This window comes from Mytilus trossulus, chromosome 6, assembly GCF_036588685.1.
Source record: "Mytilus trossulus isolate FHL-02 chromosome 6, PNRI_Mtr1.1.1.hap1, whole genome shotgun sequence".
Taxonomy (NCBI): domain Eukaryota; kingdom Metazoa; phylum Mollusca; class Bivalvia; order Mytilida; family Mytilidae; genus Mytilus; species Mytilus trossulus.
Genome location: NC_086378.1, coordinates 29645751 through 29664152, shown reverse-complemented (window position 1 = coordinate 29664152; position 18402 = coordinate 29645751). Strand labels below are relative to the sequence as shown.

Here is an 18402-nt window from a genome sequence, read left to right as displayed (position 1 = left end):
AACACTGTCAGCCAATCAGAAGATGCGTTCCATTCAAAATTAAATTATTTTAAAATAGAAATTATAAATCTGTGTATATGACTATAAGAGTTAATGTTTTGAAAAAAAAAATAACAGCGTACCAAATTGATCTTTATCAAAATTTTGCATAACTGCATGTAATACAAAAACAAAATCAAAAAAGAACTAAGTAACTTAGAGAAGGTATTTTAAAATTGTTGCATGACGTAGTTTGAGGAGCAATGCTGATGTAAATGGTTATTGCTTTTATGAAGATAAGGTGTATTTTGAACTTAGGTCAAAATGTTCTACCACAGATAACAATTGAACGCGATACATCTTTGTTCTGTTATAATTGTTATCAAAGGTACCAGGATATAAGTCATACTTCATATTGGTACATAAAACATTGATCGTGTTAACATTGTTACTCACCGGAACACTATGAATTCAGTGCAGACATTAATGTATTACCAGCCTTTGATTGATTGATTGATTGATATTTTCTTTACCTGCAGTGGTTTGTAGTTCAAGTATATCAAGGATGAGAACAAATTCAAGATATCGGTAATGTAAAAAGAGCCTACTAGTATTTAAATTAAAGACGGAGAATATAGACTTTCATTGAAAAGAGGCTATTAAATATGAGCTGACGTTTGCCTTTTAGCAGCAGCAGGAATTTATATAGATCATGATTGAGATGTTGCACAGGTTCTTTTGCATACAGATAACTCAATACTCTCCTTTCACGAGGTGTTGAATTTTAACGACAAGACTCTGACCAGACGTGTTACAAAATACAAATATAAATTCTATTGCTCGCAGGATTCTATGAGGGAATGGACCCTCTACATAGGACCTAGTGTTTCTGTATACACATGATATGAATAATTGTGTTCAAACATTAAGGTTTTTATACCCTCATGTATAAATATCTTTTGTCACATCAGAATCTTGATTTCAAGTGCTGTTCAGCATCGTAATTGATAACATCTTTACAATGGTTTGATTCGAGTGTCACTGATAGGTCTTTTAAAGTCGGTAAAATAATCTGTCGTCTAAATCAGCAGCCTGGTATATTTTTACCAAATGTTATGATTAAATATGTGCAAAATAAAATTGAAACTCCTACATGTAGATTCTGCTTAAGTTCGGTTGATATTTGTTTGATATTGAAGATACAGATGTACCAATAATGTATCTATTGTTGGATTTTAAGTGTACATTTTGAAAGATTTTCAAGATTATATGTTGCACTTAATTATGTTGGTCTCTTAAAATGGAAGTAATTTCCAAACTTCTTAAAAATTGCCTCTATTTCATAAGAATGAGTCATCTTCTAATGCTGTGAATGTAATAAATGAATATATGTCTGTTTAAATCCTGCATGTTAGACACCATGTGCATAACGATAATAAAGACAGTAAACAAGTTATCTAAGTACAATTACTCTAAATGGGCAATTTTATCTAATACCTAACTGAATTGATAACCCATTTATGTGCTAGACAAATTAAAGTAGTAGTTAATTATAAAGCGATCACATCATCGTTAGGAAAAAATCACACATCTGAAGTTTGGTTTTATGTATTATTCGGATAGCTAAATGTATCATTTCAATGCCTAATAAAGACGTTCTGTCCGCCTTATAATTATATTTTAAAACTTTAAAGGAATCTATTTGTTTGAAAAATTTAGAGTTTAAAGTTAATTAATATTATTCTAGGGAGAAAGTAGGTCAGTATCCACCAAAGCTGATGACGCTTTCCCGTCACTTACAAAAATAACCAAGGGTCACTTAACTCCTGCAGATTAATTTCTATATAAATTGAAGAAATTGATCTTAAATCATGTTATCTCTAAAACATCATTATTGTATAACATGGGAATTTGTCATCTGTTTTGTGTCAAAATCAAATCTCAACTTTGCACGACCCCGAAATGGGTAATTTAGTGGAAAATATGATGTTTACAGATTCTAGTCTTGTTGACATAAAGTATTATTGACATTTTGCGTTATCGCAGAATAAAGAATATTTATTTTTCTAGTATTGCCTTCTGTATGTTCTCTCCATAGAGCCGATGTCAGGTTCTACCAGATAAGACCTTGACGTTGTGTATCCTGTAACTAACGACAAAAACCAATTTACGTACGAAACGACAGCTTGAAATTATTTCTCAATGAATACCACGGTAGCTATAACAGAAATACTAATTCTAGTGTTTGCTTTGCTGTCGGGACAACATTGTCGTTTGTTGAAGTGCGTGTTAAGAATGTCACTTTAAAGAACATCTGCCACCACACTTTATTTATCGTTTGTAAATGACAACACTGGTATGTCAAGTTCTTAAAACAGAAGCAACATTAGTTTTGTTGTAAAAGAGTTCAACATGCATTTAACCATTCCTTGTGTTCAAGCTGGTACCATGGGATCCTTTCCTGTATGATGAGTAGTTCATAGTGTTTGGCGAAAATCTCTTTTACATTTAAAAGTCATTTTTAACCGGATTTTTGTGACAAAAATGACGGTTATTGATTTGGGGATGCTCGGCGGGTGGCTGGGTGGCCGGGGGGCCGGGGGCCGGATGGCCGGGCGGGCGGGCGGCATTCAAATGTTGTCCGTGCATTAACTCATGAACCGTTCAACCAAAGCTTTTAAAATTTTAATATGTTGTTACTGACAACTAAATGAAGGTCAAGTGCAATAATGGCGATTTTGACTTTTACCGTGCAGGAGTTATGGTTCTTTAAAGATTGAAAAATGGAGTTTCCAGTCGTGTCCGTGCATTTACGCATGAACTGTTCTACCAAAGCTTCCCAAATTTTAATATGTTGTTACTGGTGACAAAATGGAGGTCAAGTTCAATAATGACGATTTTGACTTTTACCGTTCAGGAGTTATGGTTCTTGAAAGATTGAAAAATGGTATCTCTAGTCGTGTCCGTGCATTTTCTCATGAACCATTCAACCACAGCTTTTCAAATTCTAATATGTTGTTACTAATGACAAAATAGAGGTCAAGTTCAATTATGATGATTTTGACTTTAAGCGATCAGTTTTGACTTTAAGCGATCAGTAGTTATGGTTCTTGAAAGATCGTAAAATGGCGTTTCCAGTCGTGTGCGTGCATTTACGCATGATCTGTTCTACCAAAGCTTCTAAAATTTAATATGTTGTTACTGATGACTAAATGGAGGTCAACTTCAATAATGACGATTTTGACTTTTACCGTTCTGCAGTTATGGTTCTTGAAAGATTGAAAAATGGTGTTTCCAGTCGTGTCCCTGCATTTCTTCATGAACCATTCAACCAAAGCTTTTCAAATTTTAATGTGTTGTTACTGATGACAAAAGAGAGGTCAAGTTTAATAATGACGATTTTGACTTTTACCGTTTAGGAGTTATGGTTCTTGAAAGATCGTAAAATGGTGTCTCCATTCACATTGTTGCATTTACTCACGAACCATTCAATCTAAGCTTTTTCTGACAAAATTGAGGTAAAATTTTATATTGACGATCTTCACTTTCACCAATCATCAGTAATGGTTCTTGTGATATTGCCAGGACACAAATAAATGTTAATAAATCCGGTTTACTGTCGTTGTAACAGCCTCTTGTTAGATATATTTTTGAAACCTAAGCTGTGATGACACTATAGTATTTCATTATTTGTTTGATTATACTTCCGATGTATTTTCATCTTTGTGTCAAATTATATTAAATCGTTCTTTGAGTTTCACTCAAATCTTGTATGACCATACACCACGCGTGCATTGTACATGTACCTGCTTTGGTGTTTATAACAGATGTTTATGTTACATGAATATTTGAAGTTGAGTAAACACAACATATATGTACATGTATACTAATTATTCATGCGTTTCTTTATAAAAGTTTAAAGCTGCTTACCTACTTACATCGGCTTAGAGGCGTTCATGAAAAGGATAAGGTACTCTAAATGTAACCAATTTGTATATTTTTCGCTCATCATTTGGCGTCCGCCGTTTGTCGTCGTCGTCCATTCATCACAACCCTAACAATTCTTTGAAACTAATGGGATAAAACCAAACTTGACTTCAATCATCATTGGGGTACCCTGTTTAAATATGTGTTCGATGACTCTGCTTTCAAAGTAACGTAGCTACAAATAGATCATAGAGATTCGTGCAAGTTTTGAAGAGTATCTTAAAACCCGCTAGAATAAGAGAAAAATCTGACCGGACCGAAATGTTGATACATATGTAGTGTTGTGATTTGTCTTCTGTCTATTTACGTCAAACAACGTCGAACGACGTAGTCGTAACGGTATTTAAAACTCTTCGAAAACGATTTTTACCATTTGTTTTGCATTAAACTTTGAAAATTTTTAAAGGTTAACAGAAACAAAATCTACAATTAAATCAATTTTGCCAGATCATTAGTTAACTATTTCGCTTGATTGTAGTTATTGACCTTAATTGTTACCATTTTTTTATTGCTTTTTGGATCCTATCTTGAAACTTTTAAAATATAGATAAAAAGTTCAAAAAGCAAAAATATTGGTGACCCATAGTTGTTGATTTCTGTGTCATTGTGGTCTCTTGTGGAGAGTTGTCTCATTGGCAATCATACCACATCTTCTTTTTTATATGATCAGCAACACAAGATCTGCAAAATGTCATATAAATGAAACTGTCAGTTGTCTTAATCTTCTAAAACGAGTAAATGACAAATGTTTATCCTTTTGTGTTTATGGTACAAACTATAGGATTTGTAGAGAAACTGGAAATAGAAAATCATTATAAGCAATACATTAAAGATTTACAAATAACAGAGTTTTGTCATGAACATTTTTCTTTTATACAATTTTGGAGGGCATCCAATGTCAATGATGCAAATAAACAGATAGAAGAGCGAGGTGAAAGATACCAAAGGGGCAGTAATAAGTCGAAAATAAACGGACAACGCAATGGTTAAAAATGAAAAAGATAACACTATACAAAACTCATCATAAAAACAATAGAATGAGCTTCACGACCCCTTCCAAAATTTTGGGATGATCTCAGATGCTCAGATGCTTTAACAGAAATTTGAAAATAGCAGAAATGCAAGGTTAGCGACGCGGGCTTTGTAGAGCCTTTAGTGTATCTATACATATCTGCCATCATCGTGGGTTTTTGAAAGCTTATCATTTGGATCATTCGGATTATTGGTAATATTTTTATTCCTCAAGTTTTGTTACGTTTTCTTTCACGAAACCTTTTGCATATAAGGTTTGAAATATACATAAGCTTCAAGGTTTAGCTTACAAAATACACCATAGGGTCATGTATATAAATCTCTTCATTTCTTTTTCTTAAAGCCCGCGTCACACTGTCCCGATTTTTACGCCGATGTAAACACGATTATGGAAATTTTCAAAATCGGGACTGATCGTATCCAGATCGGGCTATTCGTTGTGCCATCTCTAACCATCTTTAACCATCGGTCACTTTTTCTAGCCTTCGAGGACAACTTCGGGAAGGGTTCTAAATTTTTTAAGATGTTAAAAAATCCCGTAAGGTGCGTCCGATGTTGAGGGTTCGTATTGACTTCGTATCACCATCCTCACCATCGTAATGTCACAGGGAATGCATCTTTGAACATCGCATTGCATTCGTGTTTCCATCGTTTTCATCGGGCAGTTTTGACATTACGATGTCTAAACGAACGAATCACGAAGCTACCCGAAGGTCTTACGATGGCAACACGACTTCGTAACGACCTCGTAATCCCGTCGTGTTCCTATCGAATAAAGTACGAAGGCGCAAGATGGAACTACGACGGCAATAAATCCAGCTAATGTAAGTTAATTTTCGCGCTAAAATACATTTAAAGTGCCATGCGCGATATGCACTGGTCAGTCTTATACACAGTTAAGAAAGACGCTCACAAAACATGGAGCTTATATCATATGATTCTATGAGAACAAGAAAGGCGACAGCGTTGTTTCTATTAATTCAAATGGAACAAGAAGAGCAGCTATTACAGGCTCAGGATTTACTTTTACAAGTAAATTATTATTTTTTGTCAATTTTTCATATCAAGTAACAATGAAAATCATAAACGCGCCTCGTACACCAACACTGCATTCCTTTTGTCTATATTATTATGATATTCACGAAAGTAACACCATATCAAGTTTTGAGCATTTCGGTTCTAGAGTGTCCATAACATTTTTTTTTCTACACGCAACTTACATGCAATAAGCGATGGGATAATAAACTAAGTCTTTTAGACATCGTATGGCCATCGCGCCATCATCGTAATCCGTCGTGTAGCCTTCGTAATCCATCGTGTAGCCTTCGTGATCCACCGTGTAGGCTTCAACTGAGGTATGAAGCTTGAATACCCGTTTTCAGTTAACCTTCGCATGTCCATCTTTTGCTATCGTATATCATTTCGGCACCATCGTATAGACTTCGTTATTCATCGTACTTGCTTCGGTCACTTTTTGGTATTTTAACGAGATCGGGACCAACTTCGTACGAACTTACAATTTTCGCATTCGGGTGTCCATCGTATATAAAAATCGGGACAGTGTGACGCAGGCAATAAGTAATCTTATCTTTACAGAATATTGTACCAGTTTAGTACTATACTTGTCCTTATAATGAGTTCATGTCTTCTTTCGGGTTTTTTTTTCAGGTTGATATTGACAACAGTAAAGTAGATGCATATATAGTTGTGTTTTCGTCCAATGATTAGTGTACAAATGTATTACTATACTTGTTCTTATAATGAGTTCATGGCTTCTTTCATGTAATTTCAGGTTGATCTTGACGAGACTAAAGTAGATGCATATATAGTAGTATTTTCGTCAAATGACCGGAATTCTTTCGATGTAGCTGTAGAAACACTTCACCAGTTACGAGAGGAGTTAGCTACAGATAAAGCAATTATACTTGTTGCCAATAAAATAGACTTAGCACGGAAACGCAAAATTGATATAGAAGGTAATCAAAGTTATTTTATTTTGTTATACAAACTAATGGGAATTTATTTTTTACGAAAAGTTATATGACGTTTAAAAAGGGTAATTTCAAAGTGCATTCTATATGTTTGCACTTTATATTTGATTATATCATTGAGAAAGAAAAAAAAACGTTGTATGAAAAATATTTTATTAGATAACTTGCATATTGAATCATTAACATTTTCTAGTCGTCTTTCATTTTTTATATTTTCAATTTTCATCTTTTTTACATGAGGATGAGATTTAGGTCATTTGTCAATTCAACTACGCAGTAACAATAAATTTGTTGATATTAGTTTCTTCAATTGCAAAAACACCTCATAAAATGACAATCACAACCAATGTTCTACAAACAGAGTTAATTTGCTTTTCGTTTTTCATTACACAAGAAGATCGAAGTAAATTCCTGGTTGTAAACAGAATAATTCTCAGTAATTTTTCCAATTTATCATAATTAGAAAATGACAAATACCAAGGATGAATTTAACGATAGTCATTAATTGACACAGTTGTTCACATATAACGTTATCCTCAGTCTACCAATAACTTGAGGAGACCTTTAGGGAAGCACGAAAGTATGGTTAAAAGATTCAAACCAGCAAACATATCTGGCTAATTACCTTCCTCAAGTCAAATGTAATCAAGCAGAAAAATACAAAGATCTCTTCCAATTAAATCTAATTTTCATTACGTCAATACATTCAAATGCTTTATATGGAATTATTGGACAGATTAACGTATTGTCTCTTTGAGTATTGAAGAATCAGCAAATGTCGTATGCATGTATTGCAACAGACGTTTGACATTTCCAGAATAGATTATTTTTTAATGCCGGATGAAGTTCAGTAGTGTTGAAAGACATTGTACTTTTAAAAATGAAAAAAATCTAGTCACCTCTTTGAAATGTAGATTTACGGTGTTATATCAACAAAACTAAATATTTATTATAAAGTTATATTTTTGGTGAGGTTCGAATTGCTAAGTCTTAAGTTTTCTATGTTGTGGCTTGTATACTATAATTATTTGTCTGTTTGTTTTTGTCTTTTTTGTACATGTAGCCATGGCGCGGTCAGTTCTTTTTCGATCTATGAAAATGAATGTACCACTGGTAACTTTCGCCCCTCTTTTTTTTTTTTTTTTTTTATAGCAGACAAACATCTAATTAAGCCATATATGTCATTACAGCAACTATGTCCTCTTCCAACATAAGCTGATATTTAGTCGACATTACTCTAACTATCGTTTTATTTTTCTTAACGTAGAAATGTCCAAACATGATTTTACGTAAGGGCTTCTTGATATATTTGATAATAATTTGTCCAAAAGTATGTAAACATCTAGTTGTCATTGTGTTTTTTGATTAGTTACGTTGCTTTCTAATCACATTTTACCCACACCTTTATGTTCATATTATGTTTTTTGCAAAAGATATTATCGACAAATGTATACACAATATGTCAAGAATTAAATCACACTGCTTCTGGGCAGTAGACAATACAATATACATAGATAAAAGCCAAATATTTACCATTACACAACATTCATCAAAGAACAAATAATTACTATGTAACTAAAGATAACCACTATTAACATTTATGGCACACGAACTTGTTTTATTATAAAATATTGTGTCGCTTTTCATGATCTGGGCTTGCCTCTTATGTGGTAGCTATTAAATTTTAATATTAGTGATATTTTTCAAAGATCAAATGATATGAAGATATAATAATATATAAAATTTGAATTCTTTATTCCGGTTTCAAAGACCAGTTATATTTATTCACAACATCCGTTATTTGAACTGTTTTCTGATGATACGTGATATGGATTTGTATAACAATGTTCTATTCACTCGGCTCTCTGATGTCACATGGCATAAATTTGACATAAATTGACAATGAGGGTCGTTTGAAAACCCAATTAACGACAAAAGAGATGATTTCAGCTTTCCATTTGTGAACATTCCATTTCTGAGTAGCAACATTCCAGCAGCACCTGCATACGTGATATATATCGTCCAATTGATACGATATTCCCGTGCTTGCATTTCCTATCATGATTTTCTTGAAAGAGGGTTGCTGCTCACAAGGAATCTATTCAATCAAGAATTCCAAATGATGAAGTTGAAACCATCCCTTCGTAAATTTTATGGACGCCATCACGAGTTGGTTGACCGTTATGGAATAACTGTTTCACAAATGATATCGGATATATTCCTTACGTCGTAACTCCAGCCCCCTTCCCTTTCATGAATGTGACCTACCGAATTAGATTATTTACCGGATTAGTTATCACAAAAGCAAAACGACGGGTGCCATATGTAGAGCAGGATCTGCTTACCCTTCCGAGGCAAATGAGATCACCCCTAGTTATGGTGGAATACTTGTTGCTTATTCTTTAGTTTTCGTTGTTGTGTCATGTGTACTATAATTGTTTGTCTGTTTGTCTTTTTCATTTTTGACCATGGCGTTGTCAGTTTAGTTTCGATTTATGAGTTTGACTGTTCCTTTGGTATCTTTCGTCCCTCTTTTGTTATCAATTCGTTTGATGTGTTTGAACCTTTGATTTTGCCATTTGATTAAAGACTTTCCTTTTGGAATCTTTTCTCGGAGATAATTTGTTTGTGATTTTACTTATTTTCCCATTAATCGTATATATACATGTATTTAACCCCGCTGCAAATGTTTGCACTTGTCCTAAGTTAGGACTCTGATGAACAGTAGTTGGCGTTTGTTTATGTAATGTATACGTGTTTCTCGTTTCCCGTTTTTTTATATAGATCAGACCGTTGGTTTTCCCTTTTGAATGGTTTTATACTAGTAATTTTTGGGCCCTTTATAGCTTGTTGTTCGGTGTGAGCCAAGGCTCCGTGTTGAAGGCCGTACATTGACCTCAAATGGTTTACTTTTTAAATTATTATTTGGATGGAGAGTTGTCTCATTGGCACTCACACCACATCTTCCTATATCTATATATAGATATCTTCTCATTTGCCATACCAGTTCGTATCAATAGATAGATTGGGTTGTTGTTATAGTGCTTTATTAGAATACCCTTTTTATAGATGAATGGTAGACGTACATTTTTGTTTACTAGAATAATTCTACCTAGTTTTAATTGGTTATCCTGACATTTTTCAAAAATCATCGTTTTTTAATTACGATGGCTTTTCTATCTATACTTCACACCACATCTTTCTATATCTATATCGTTTGAAGTAGTCAATAAACTTTATATCTCAACAAAATTAAACAAAGACTTGGTGAGATTAGTCTGGTAAATATCTGATACATTTCAGACATTAAGACAAGTAGTGTGAATAAAGTAAACAAAAGAAACATAGAAGGAAGTATACTCGTAAAAAATGAAGATATGAAGTATGCGCCACTGGACAACCAACATTTATATGTATTGTTTCTCCTACATTGTTTTTTTTTATAACAAAACATGAGTTTCAAAATTTCAAAACGCGCGAGAACGCTAAAATTATTGATTTTTTTGTTTTCAAAAGGTGAAGGTAGTATTTGAATGAGTTGAAGGTTTTGAAACTGTTGACCCAAAATTTTCGAGCTTATGAGTTTACAATCAAGAAAACTGTCCTATCATACGATCAATACCTTTAGCACATAAACTAAACGACAAAGTAAGGTTAAATTGACAAGGCAAATGGATTGAGTGATTAAATAGAGTTTTCCGGAAAACCATGCATAAAAGGCAATATATTAAAGTGGTAAACATTATCGTACGAACAAACACTCTATGAGAAATAAGTAATAAGGTTTCTTCAATAGCAAAGGCCGAACATTTCCGATAGCATCAACTCAGCATTAAAGAGCATAGTTGATTTTCGTATTACAATTTTTTGAGAAATACGATATTTGCGACATTATTGTGACAGACAAATTTGACCAAAGACCAATTTACAAGCTCCAATCAACTGTACTCGGTGTACTGGGGTACTGGTCTGTATAAAGTTCAACATTTCTTTGTTTTTATATGAGACAGTGTGACTATTTACCAATAAAATCAGTCTTTACTCTGTAAATGCATGTCGTTGTTAGAAGCTTTTTAGCATAAAAATATCATCGGTGTATATTTTCACGAGTAAAGCTGTTAAAATACTTAACAAGTCCATTAGTGTTCTTTCCCTTGAGTTTTGCGAAAGTATCAGTTTCGTGTGGTAGAGGTTCTTTCTACACAAATAACTTATCAGTCTTATTGAATAATTGTATATATACCTGATTGAATTCTGAGGAAATAATTTAGCCAAGGCCATGTCAAACAGATAGAAAATTGCATAACGTATTGACAATCAAGATGGGCGACAAAAAAACTAAAAGATAGATGCCAACACCGACGATCATTTGTAGCATATCGACGGAAAGTGAAAAAAATTACAATTTATATTGTCTGACTATAATGTCACTGCAGGTGGACGTTTCGTAGTCAACACTTCGGTGTTGACATGAATATCAATAATGCGGTCATTTTTATAAATGTTTACAAAACTTTGAATTTTTCGAAAAACTAAGGATTTCCTCATCCCAGGCATAGATTACCTTAGCCGTATTTGGCACAGTTTTTCGGAATTTTGGATCCTCAATGCTCTTCAACTTTGTACTTGTTTGGCTTTATAAATATTTTTAAATGAGCGTCACTGATGAGTCTTATGTAGACGAAACGCGCGTATGGCGTACTAAATTATAATCCTGGTACATTTGATAACTATTAACACAAAACAGGGCATGATAGACAAGCCCAAACTGGACCATAGCTGCGTTTAAAGGCTTGTTCAGGATATAAGGTTAAGGAGACTCTGATAATATTTGTACAATGCAATGTTAACTGAGGAGCAAGCCCCCTTTCTAAAATTTTATCTGACCCCTGACGTTTGAACCTTAATAATAGTCGACACTTCAGCTTAGTTTTCTTTTTTCTTAAAACAATGCATATTATCTTATAAGTTGCTTCAATGAGTTAACCAACATGTGTAATAAATCTTATTTTTTAATACAAATTGATGTTATTTTTTGTACGATTTGAGGCTGACACCGTATGCCTCTTTGTGAAAAAAAAGTAATATCAAGTAATTTATCATATGTGGACTGTTCAAACAAAACATTGTTTGAAACTTTGAAATTTAGACCTTGTAAGAAATCAATTGATTGGTAATCAAACCGATTTCTTAAAGATTCTCTGACAGTTAGAGGTAGTTTCCATTCCACATCTTGAAAATTAATTTGGAATAGAATCAATCTGTTCATGTTAAAGACATTAGCGATCGAGATAAACAGATCTTAGAAATCCCGAATTCAATTAAAGTCATCTTTAATGTAATTTGTTCTCTTATTAAGTTTTCTTTTTATAGCTGTTTTGCTACCCGTAACGCATTAGCTGTCATGAAATACACTAGTTTTATGCCACGAATTAGAACATTACGACACTCATTCTAATGATAATCAACTTCATTACGACAGCTTGATAATATTGCATAGTGCTTGTTTTTGTCTTAAAACAGTAAGTAGAATGCATTTTGTTAAGAAGTTGAATGAGTTGTTCGTTTATAATGTGTAAAATAAAGGCGAACGTAGACAACTAATGTTCAACGCTCGTAAATTGATCAGGAACAGACAAACCAGGGTTAGAACAGAGCCTCACAGAATCACATTAAGTCCAAAAAGGAGCGACAGGGTAGGCGTCTTCCGCTAAGCATTTATGTAAACATGGAGACTTACCAGGAATTTAATTCACCATTTTCTACATAAGCAAATGTCTGTTCCAATTCAGGAATATGACATTTGTTATTCGTTCGTTTGAGTTTAAGCTATTTATTTTGCCATTTAATTAGGGATCTTCCTTTTTGAATTTTCCTCGTAGTTCAGTATTGTTTTTATTTTACTTTTTACTCAGGGTAACGTTAACATAGTGGTGACATATCTAATGGGAATAATATTGATGATGAGGCTAAAGCGGTGTGCAACATGAAACGACAAATATATCAAGGATATCAGAACTAGATAACACGCTACCCTGATATGAATTTTTAAAATGATTTCTACTAAACATGTAGCCAGATGTTTAATGTTGGTAGTTCACAGGGTACACATAACAGTCCACACGTTATTTGGACTCTAGTGAATAGTTGAAGCTATTGCATTGTAAACTGTGCAAAATTGTTCCGTGTTCTGTTTGTGAAACATCGTTCATCTTGAGAATGCATATATTTATTTTAAAGCTCTTCACCAGCAATGTATATAGGTAATGGCAAAAAACTACACCAAACCCTGACAAATCCTTTATCAAAACTATATGTGCATGCATTTAAACTAAAGGGTATAGTATTTAAAGTGAGGCGAGGATGACATTTATCATAGCCGTTTGATAATAATTAATGGTTTGACATTTTAGAATCTATCTCTTTTGATATTTATTTGAATCAAATGTCAACTTGTTAATATTCTTCCATTTCTACTTTTATTCTATGTTTATAATGCTTAAACGTATCAAATTCTGTCTTTTTACATTGCAAATGTCACTGTTTGTCTTGTCTTTTCTATTCTTATTATGACAGAGCACAGAAAGATTGAAGACATTATAAATGTTATGCAATGAATATTTTTACGAATATGTATAACATCATAGTAGGAAAAGTATATCGAATAGCGTAGATCTCAACTATTGTCGCTTTAATGGAAAAAAAATCGCCAGAGAAGGTACTTTGCAATCTGGTTTTATCATCGTCCCACTGTCCGCACTTAAAAAAAATCAAGAGATTTCTAATCAGTAAATGCAGTATTATTATCCTTATTACATTTCTTATAGTGAATTCTGCTTCAACATCAGTTTTACACCTTGTAACCCAACTTTATATTATATTAATTTGTAATATAAGCAATCCCGTTAAGTATGTAATTGGCTTTTGTTTATCCACTTTTTTCTATTATGAATCTATAATAAAAGTTGCTAAAATGATGGTGGATTTGTGAAAATATATATATAAACCAAAATGTAACACGTTTCCCTTTTACAATTCAAACGACTATCAGTTCATCGTAATAATAAACACATCAAACATTTTCATCTTATTTGATATTATGGGATTATTACGTGTGATTTGACTTGCAGATGATGTTGTACCATATTCTTACATATTATCAACGATTTTACATTGATCTTTGTGATTATAACACAAAAGAAAATGATGCACTACGAATTTATTCAAATGTTAACATCTGCAACAGATGGAGAATTAATATACCTTTCTAAGATTATTAAAATTATATTTGTTGCTTCTGAGATATGATTAAGTTCATGTAGGTTCTCAAGATTGCTAATAAAATAAAATACAAAGTTATACATTGATTTCAAGAATTGTGTCTTTGATGTTTTAGGAGAAGGATTGAAGCCTTTATACTTCCTGGTTTAGGATATGTTCTGGTAAACATATTTTATAAGTAATTTGTTTTCCTTTCATGTAATTTAGGTCGTTTTGATATTTCGATCGAGACTAAATGAGTTTATTTGTAGCTCATAGCTATGATTTCCTTGTTATTTATGAATGGGAGTGTATGGCTTAACCTCATCAAGATCGTACAAAACATCTTTATTTTGATTGTTATTTTAGAAGACGTATTATGTTCAAATAATTAAATTTTCCGAAAAATCTGTATAAAAACCCAATCTAAACGTTTCATTCCATTTCGTTCTACCAAAATTAGTAATAATTGGGCAAATTGTTGTCTTGCTATTCCTATCTGTATCGCCCTTGAATGAAATATTAAGTTAGTGCAATCTTATTGTTATATTTTGTTAAAAATTTAAGAGATTGAAATATTGGTCAATTATTGATGCCTATATATACACACACACATGAATCAAAGATATACCAAAAAAAAAAAAAAGATATCAAATACTAGAAGCAAAAAAAAAAACGGACGCCAAGGAACATCAAACGACAACATCAAAAGCTAAAACACATCAAACGAATGGAAAACAATTATATTTCCCGAAATGGTACAGGAATTTCCTTATGTAGAAAATTGAGGATTAAATCTGTTTTTAAAAGATAGATAACCCTTTCACTTGTATGACAGTCGCATAGAACTCAATTATGATGACAATAATATCCGAGCAAATCTTAGACATGTAAAACTGTCAAAAATTTTGTTATAATCTAAATCACTACAAAAGAAATTACTAAACAAATGTTTGCTTTTGGTACGATACTTTTGAAGTGTCGTAGGTTATTTAAAAACAAAGCGCTACTATAAATTGTTTTTATATTTATGCTTTTGTATTCGTATATATCTTTTTTTTTTAAATTAAAACTATCTGCGGCGCCATATTTTGTTGTATTCCTTTGTCTTTAAGAAATCATTTGACCATAATGATAACTCGTCTATTTTTATGAGATTTAGCGTTGTAAACATGGTGTTTGAAATATATTATAACGGTAACATCCATCTTTTCTTCAGAGGCCAGATCAACAGCATTGAAGTACGACTGTAAATACGCCGAGACATCAGCAGCATTAAATCACCATGTGGACGAACTGTTAGTCGGGATTCTAAGCCAAATAAGATTGAAACAAAACCCGGAACTGGTACAGGAAATTCCGGATACACATACCAAGAAACATAAAGAAAGAAAAGGTTCATTTAAAGTTGCAAAAGGACTTTTAAACAAATTGTTTCGTAAAAGTAGCAAGAGAGATAAATCTTGTGAAAATTTGTATGAATTGTAATTGAACTCCATGCTCAAACTGTAACAATCAACTACATATTGTTTCAAGTGTTTGGCTGAGGAAATATTAAACCCTATACCTTAATCCAAATTTTCATAATTAAAAGAAAAACTTTGTGTAACGAAATAACATAGAAATTATCCATACGCTGTTTTAATTAAGTTTGCTTAAAATTAATATCATGACTATAACTCGGTTTTTTTTTTATAGTTAGAACAAGCAGAAATGATCAAATAGACAAAAAAGACAGCTATGTATATTTTGTTTGTGTCAAATTATGATTTAGTTAGAAAAAAGAAATGAGTGAAACATATACATTGATATATATATACAAAGACCATAACGAATTGTTCATGATATTCACAGTTCGTAAGCAAATGTTTTTAAAAACTTAAGTGGGTGTGTACATTGTGTCCCACTTATCGTAGTGTATCTACCAGTGATTGGATTGAATCATAGACAAAACGTGCTTCTGACGTACACTTTTTTAATCTTTGTTTCTTTGGTGAGTTTATTTATATGTAACGGCAAATCAATATAATAACACAAATTTGCCTTATGAAGTACACATATGTAGTGTGTAAGCTATTAGTCCAAGCATATACATGTTTTTATTGAATGAAAAAAAATTATAATGTAATGTCTACATGCGCAAAGACTTTATCAAAATGTGTGCGACTTTAATATATATTTTCATTTGAAAATGCATTGTCACATATATTTCTGAAATTGTAGCCAATACCATACACCTGCTTTTGTGCGCTGAACTTCTTAATCGATGAGTTATATAAGAACAAACCGTACAATTCATTAGAAAATATGTCAATTGATCAGGATGGCACAAAGCCGCCCGCTACCACCGAAAAATAAACCGCAAACTCAAATTTGCATCAGTGCATGTCCAACGGATTTAGTGTAAAAACGTCATAAAACAGTCTGATCTGGGTGGTTTTTTTTACAGAGACAGGTATTGGCAATTTGCAAATAAGGTGAAACAGATAAAACAGATAAAAAATATTTTATTCTGAAAAATTCACTGCTCACGACGTCATGGTTTCTCAAAATGTAATTTAGGAGTTCGACGAGTGTTACACATCTGGTACCGTTAGATACATATTGGAATTGTTCATAAAAAAATCCAATATCAAGACTTAACAGTAAATTCAAAAGCTATTATTTAAAAATTAACTTATGCAAAAAACAATCTGGCAAAATATAAAAACTACACATACGTCAGTATTACTTGTATTTGAGTGATTGCGATACTTTTCATACAAACGTAACATAAACATATAATTCTACCAAATAACTATTTATGTAGAACTACTTATGAAAAATCTGAATAAACTGCTTGTATTTCACTTCTATTTATTTTAAGGGCCTACTAGTTCAATAGGACTGTTTATTTTTTACTTGATATTCTATGTAAATATGGTACTGATGATTTTATGTTACAAATGAAAAGGTATAATGGCAGTGTCTTACTCCTTGATTTCGAAAATAAAAAAAAATAATATAAATCAACCAAAAAAAAACCAACTTTCAGATGTTTAGAAGACATTAATCTATAGTTTGACTGTTAGTTTGAATGTCAATTTGATATCTTTTGAATCTCTTTTAATATTTTTGCAATTAAAGGGGGCAAATAATGTCTCATATACCTCCTCCCTTTTCAAAGCAATAGAGTTCAGCGGTTGTTTAGATGTGTTCTTTTTGCATTGCCTTTGTAATATATTTTGTAAGTGCATTGTAAAATATAGTTTTCTTGTGTACTATTTGTAAAATGGAGTTAAGGTTATGGATGTAAAGACAATTAGCATATACTAGAATGAGATAAAATATGAAAACCCCATTTTAACAAGTGTTGTCTTATCTTTGATTTCAATCTCAATTATAGGAAGAGTTTAATACACCGAATGGTTTCGGGTTTTTATTTTGTATCAAATTGTAGTGGTAAAATTATACAAAGAAGAAGGTCTGCTACCGCATTTGGTACATCTTTTCACAAAGTTTGGTTGTCAATGCTCTTCTCAACTTAGTATTTGATATGACCTTCAAACTGGTTAGATTCCATTGCCTTTGGTAAGTTTTGTTTAGACAAAACGCGCTTTAGATATACCAAACTAACAGCCATGTCTTTTTATGTGTATTTTAATGACGTCAGATTGATAGATACATTCTTTTCGTGAAGAACAATTGAAATACTGTTTTTATTCGTCATAAGGCTGGCTGTGATCTTTGATGAGTTCTTATTTAGAACTTTTTCTTGAAACAGTAATTTACGATTTACGTGTATCCGCAATTCTCGCTAAATCAAGAGGATTTCGTTTTAATAAGCATGTTCAGATCAATATAAAACTATCCAAAATCCAACAGGAATGATGACATAAGAGGAGAGAGTACACATTTCGTCACAGCTGTATTAAATTCTGGTGTTGAATGTCTATCAAAGATTAGTGTTACGAATAGTAATAGCAGTATATTGAAGGTTTTTTTTATGTGTTTGAGCTTTTGATTTCGCTATTTGATAAGGGATAATCGATAATGAGAAAGATCTCAAACGGTTTACATTTTTAACAGGATGAAGTACGTGTAACGCTATCAAATATAAATAGTTGACGACGGACAAAGCTCCTTGATATTTTTATGAGACCCCGCTTCAAAA

At 32.4% G+C, this 18402-nt stretch overlaps 1 protein-coding gene across 1 annotated transcript in view; it reads left to right on the top strand.

The window, feature by feature from the left end:
* Positions 1–17589, top strand: part of LOC134721074 (ras-related protein Ral-B-like) — a 44740-nt gene extending 27151 nt beyond the window's left edge. The window contains exons 3-4 of the mRNA XM_063583788.1: positions 6791–6974; positions 15469–17589. Coding sequence (XP_063439858.1) covers positions 6791–6974; positions 15469–15737 — 453 coding nt within the window. The 3' untranslated portion in view covers positions 15738–17589. The remainder of the gene's footprint in view (positions 1–6790; positions 6975–15468) is intronic.
* Positions 17590–18402: the final 813 nt, after the last annotated feature.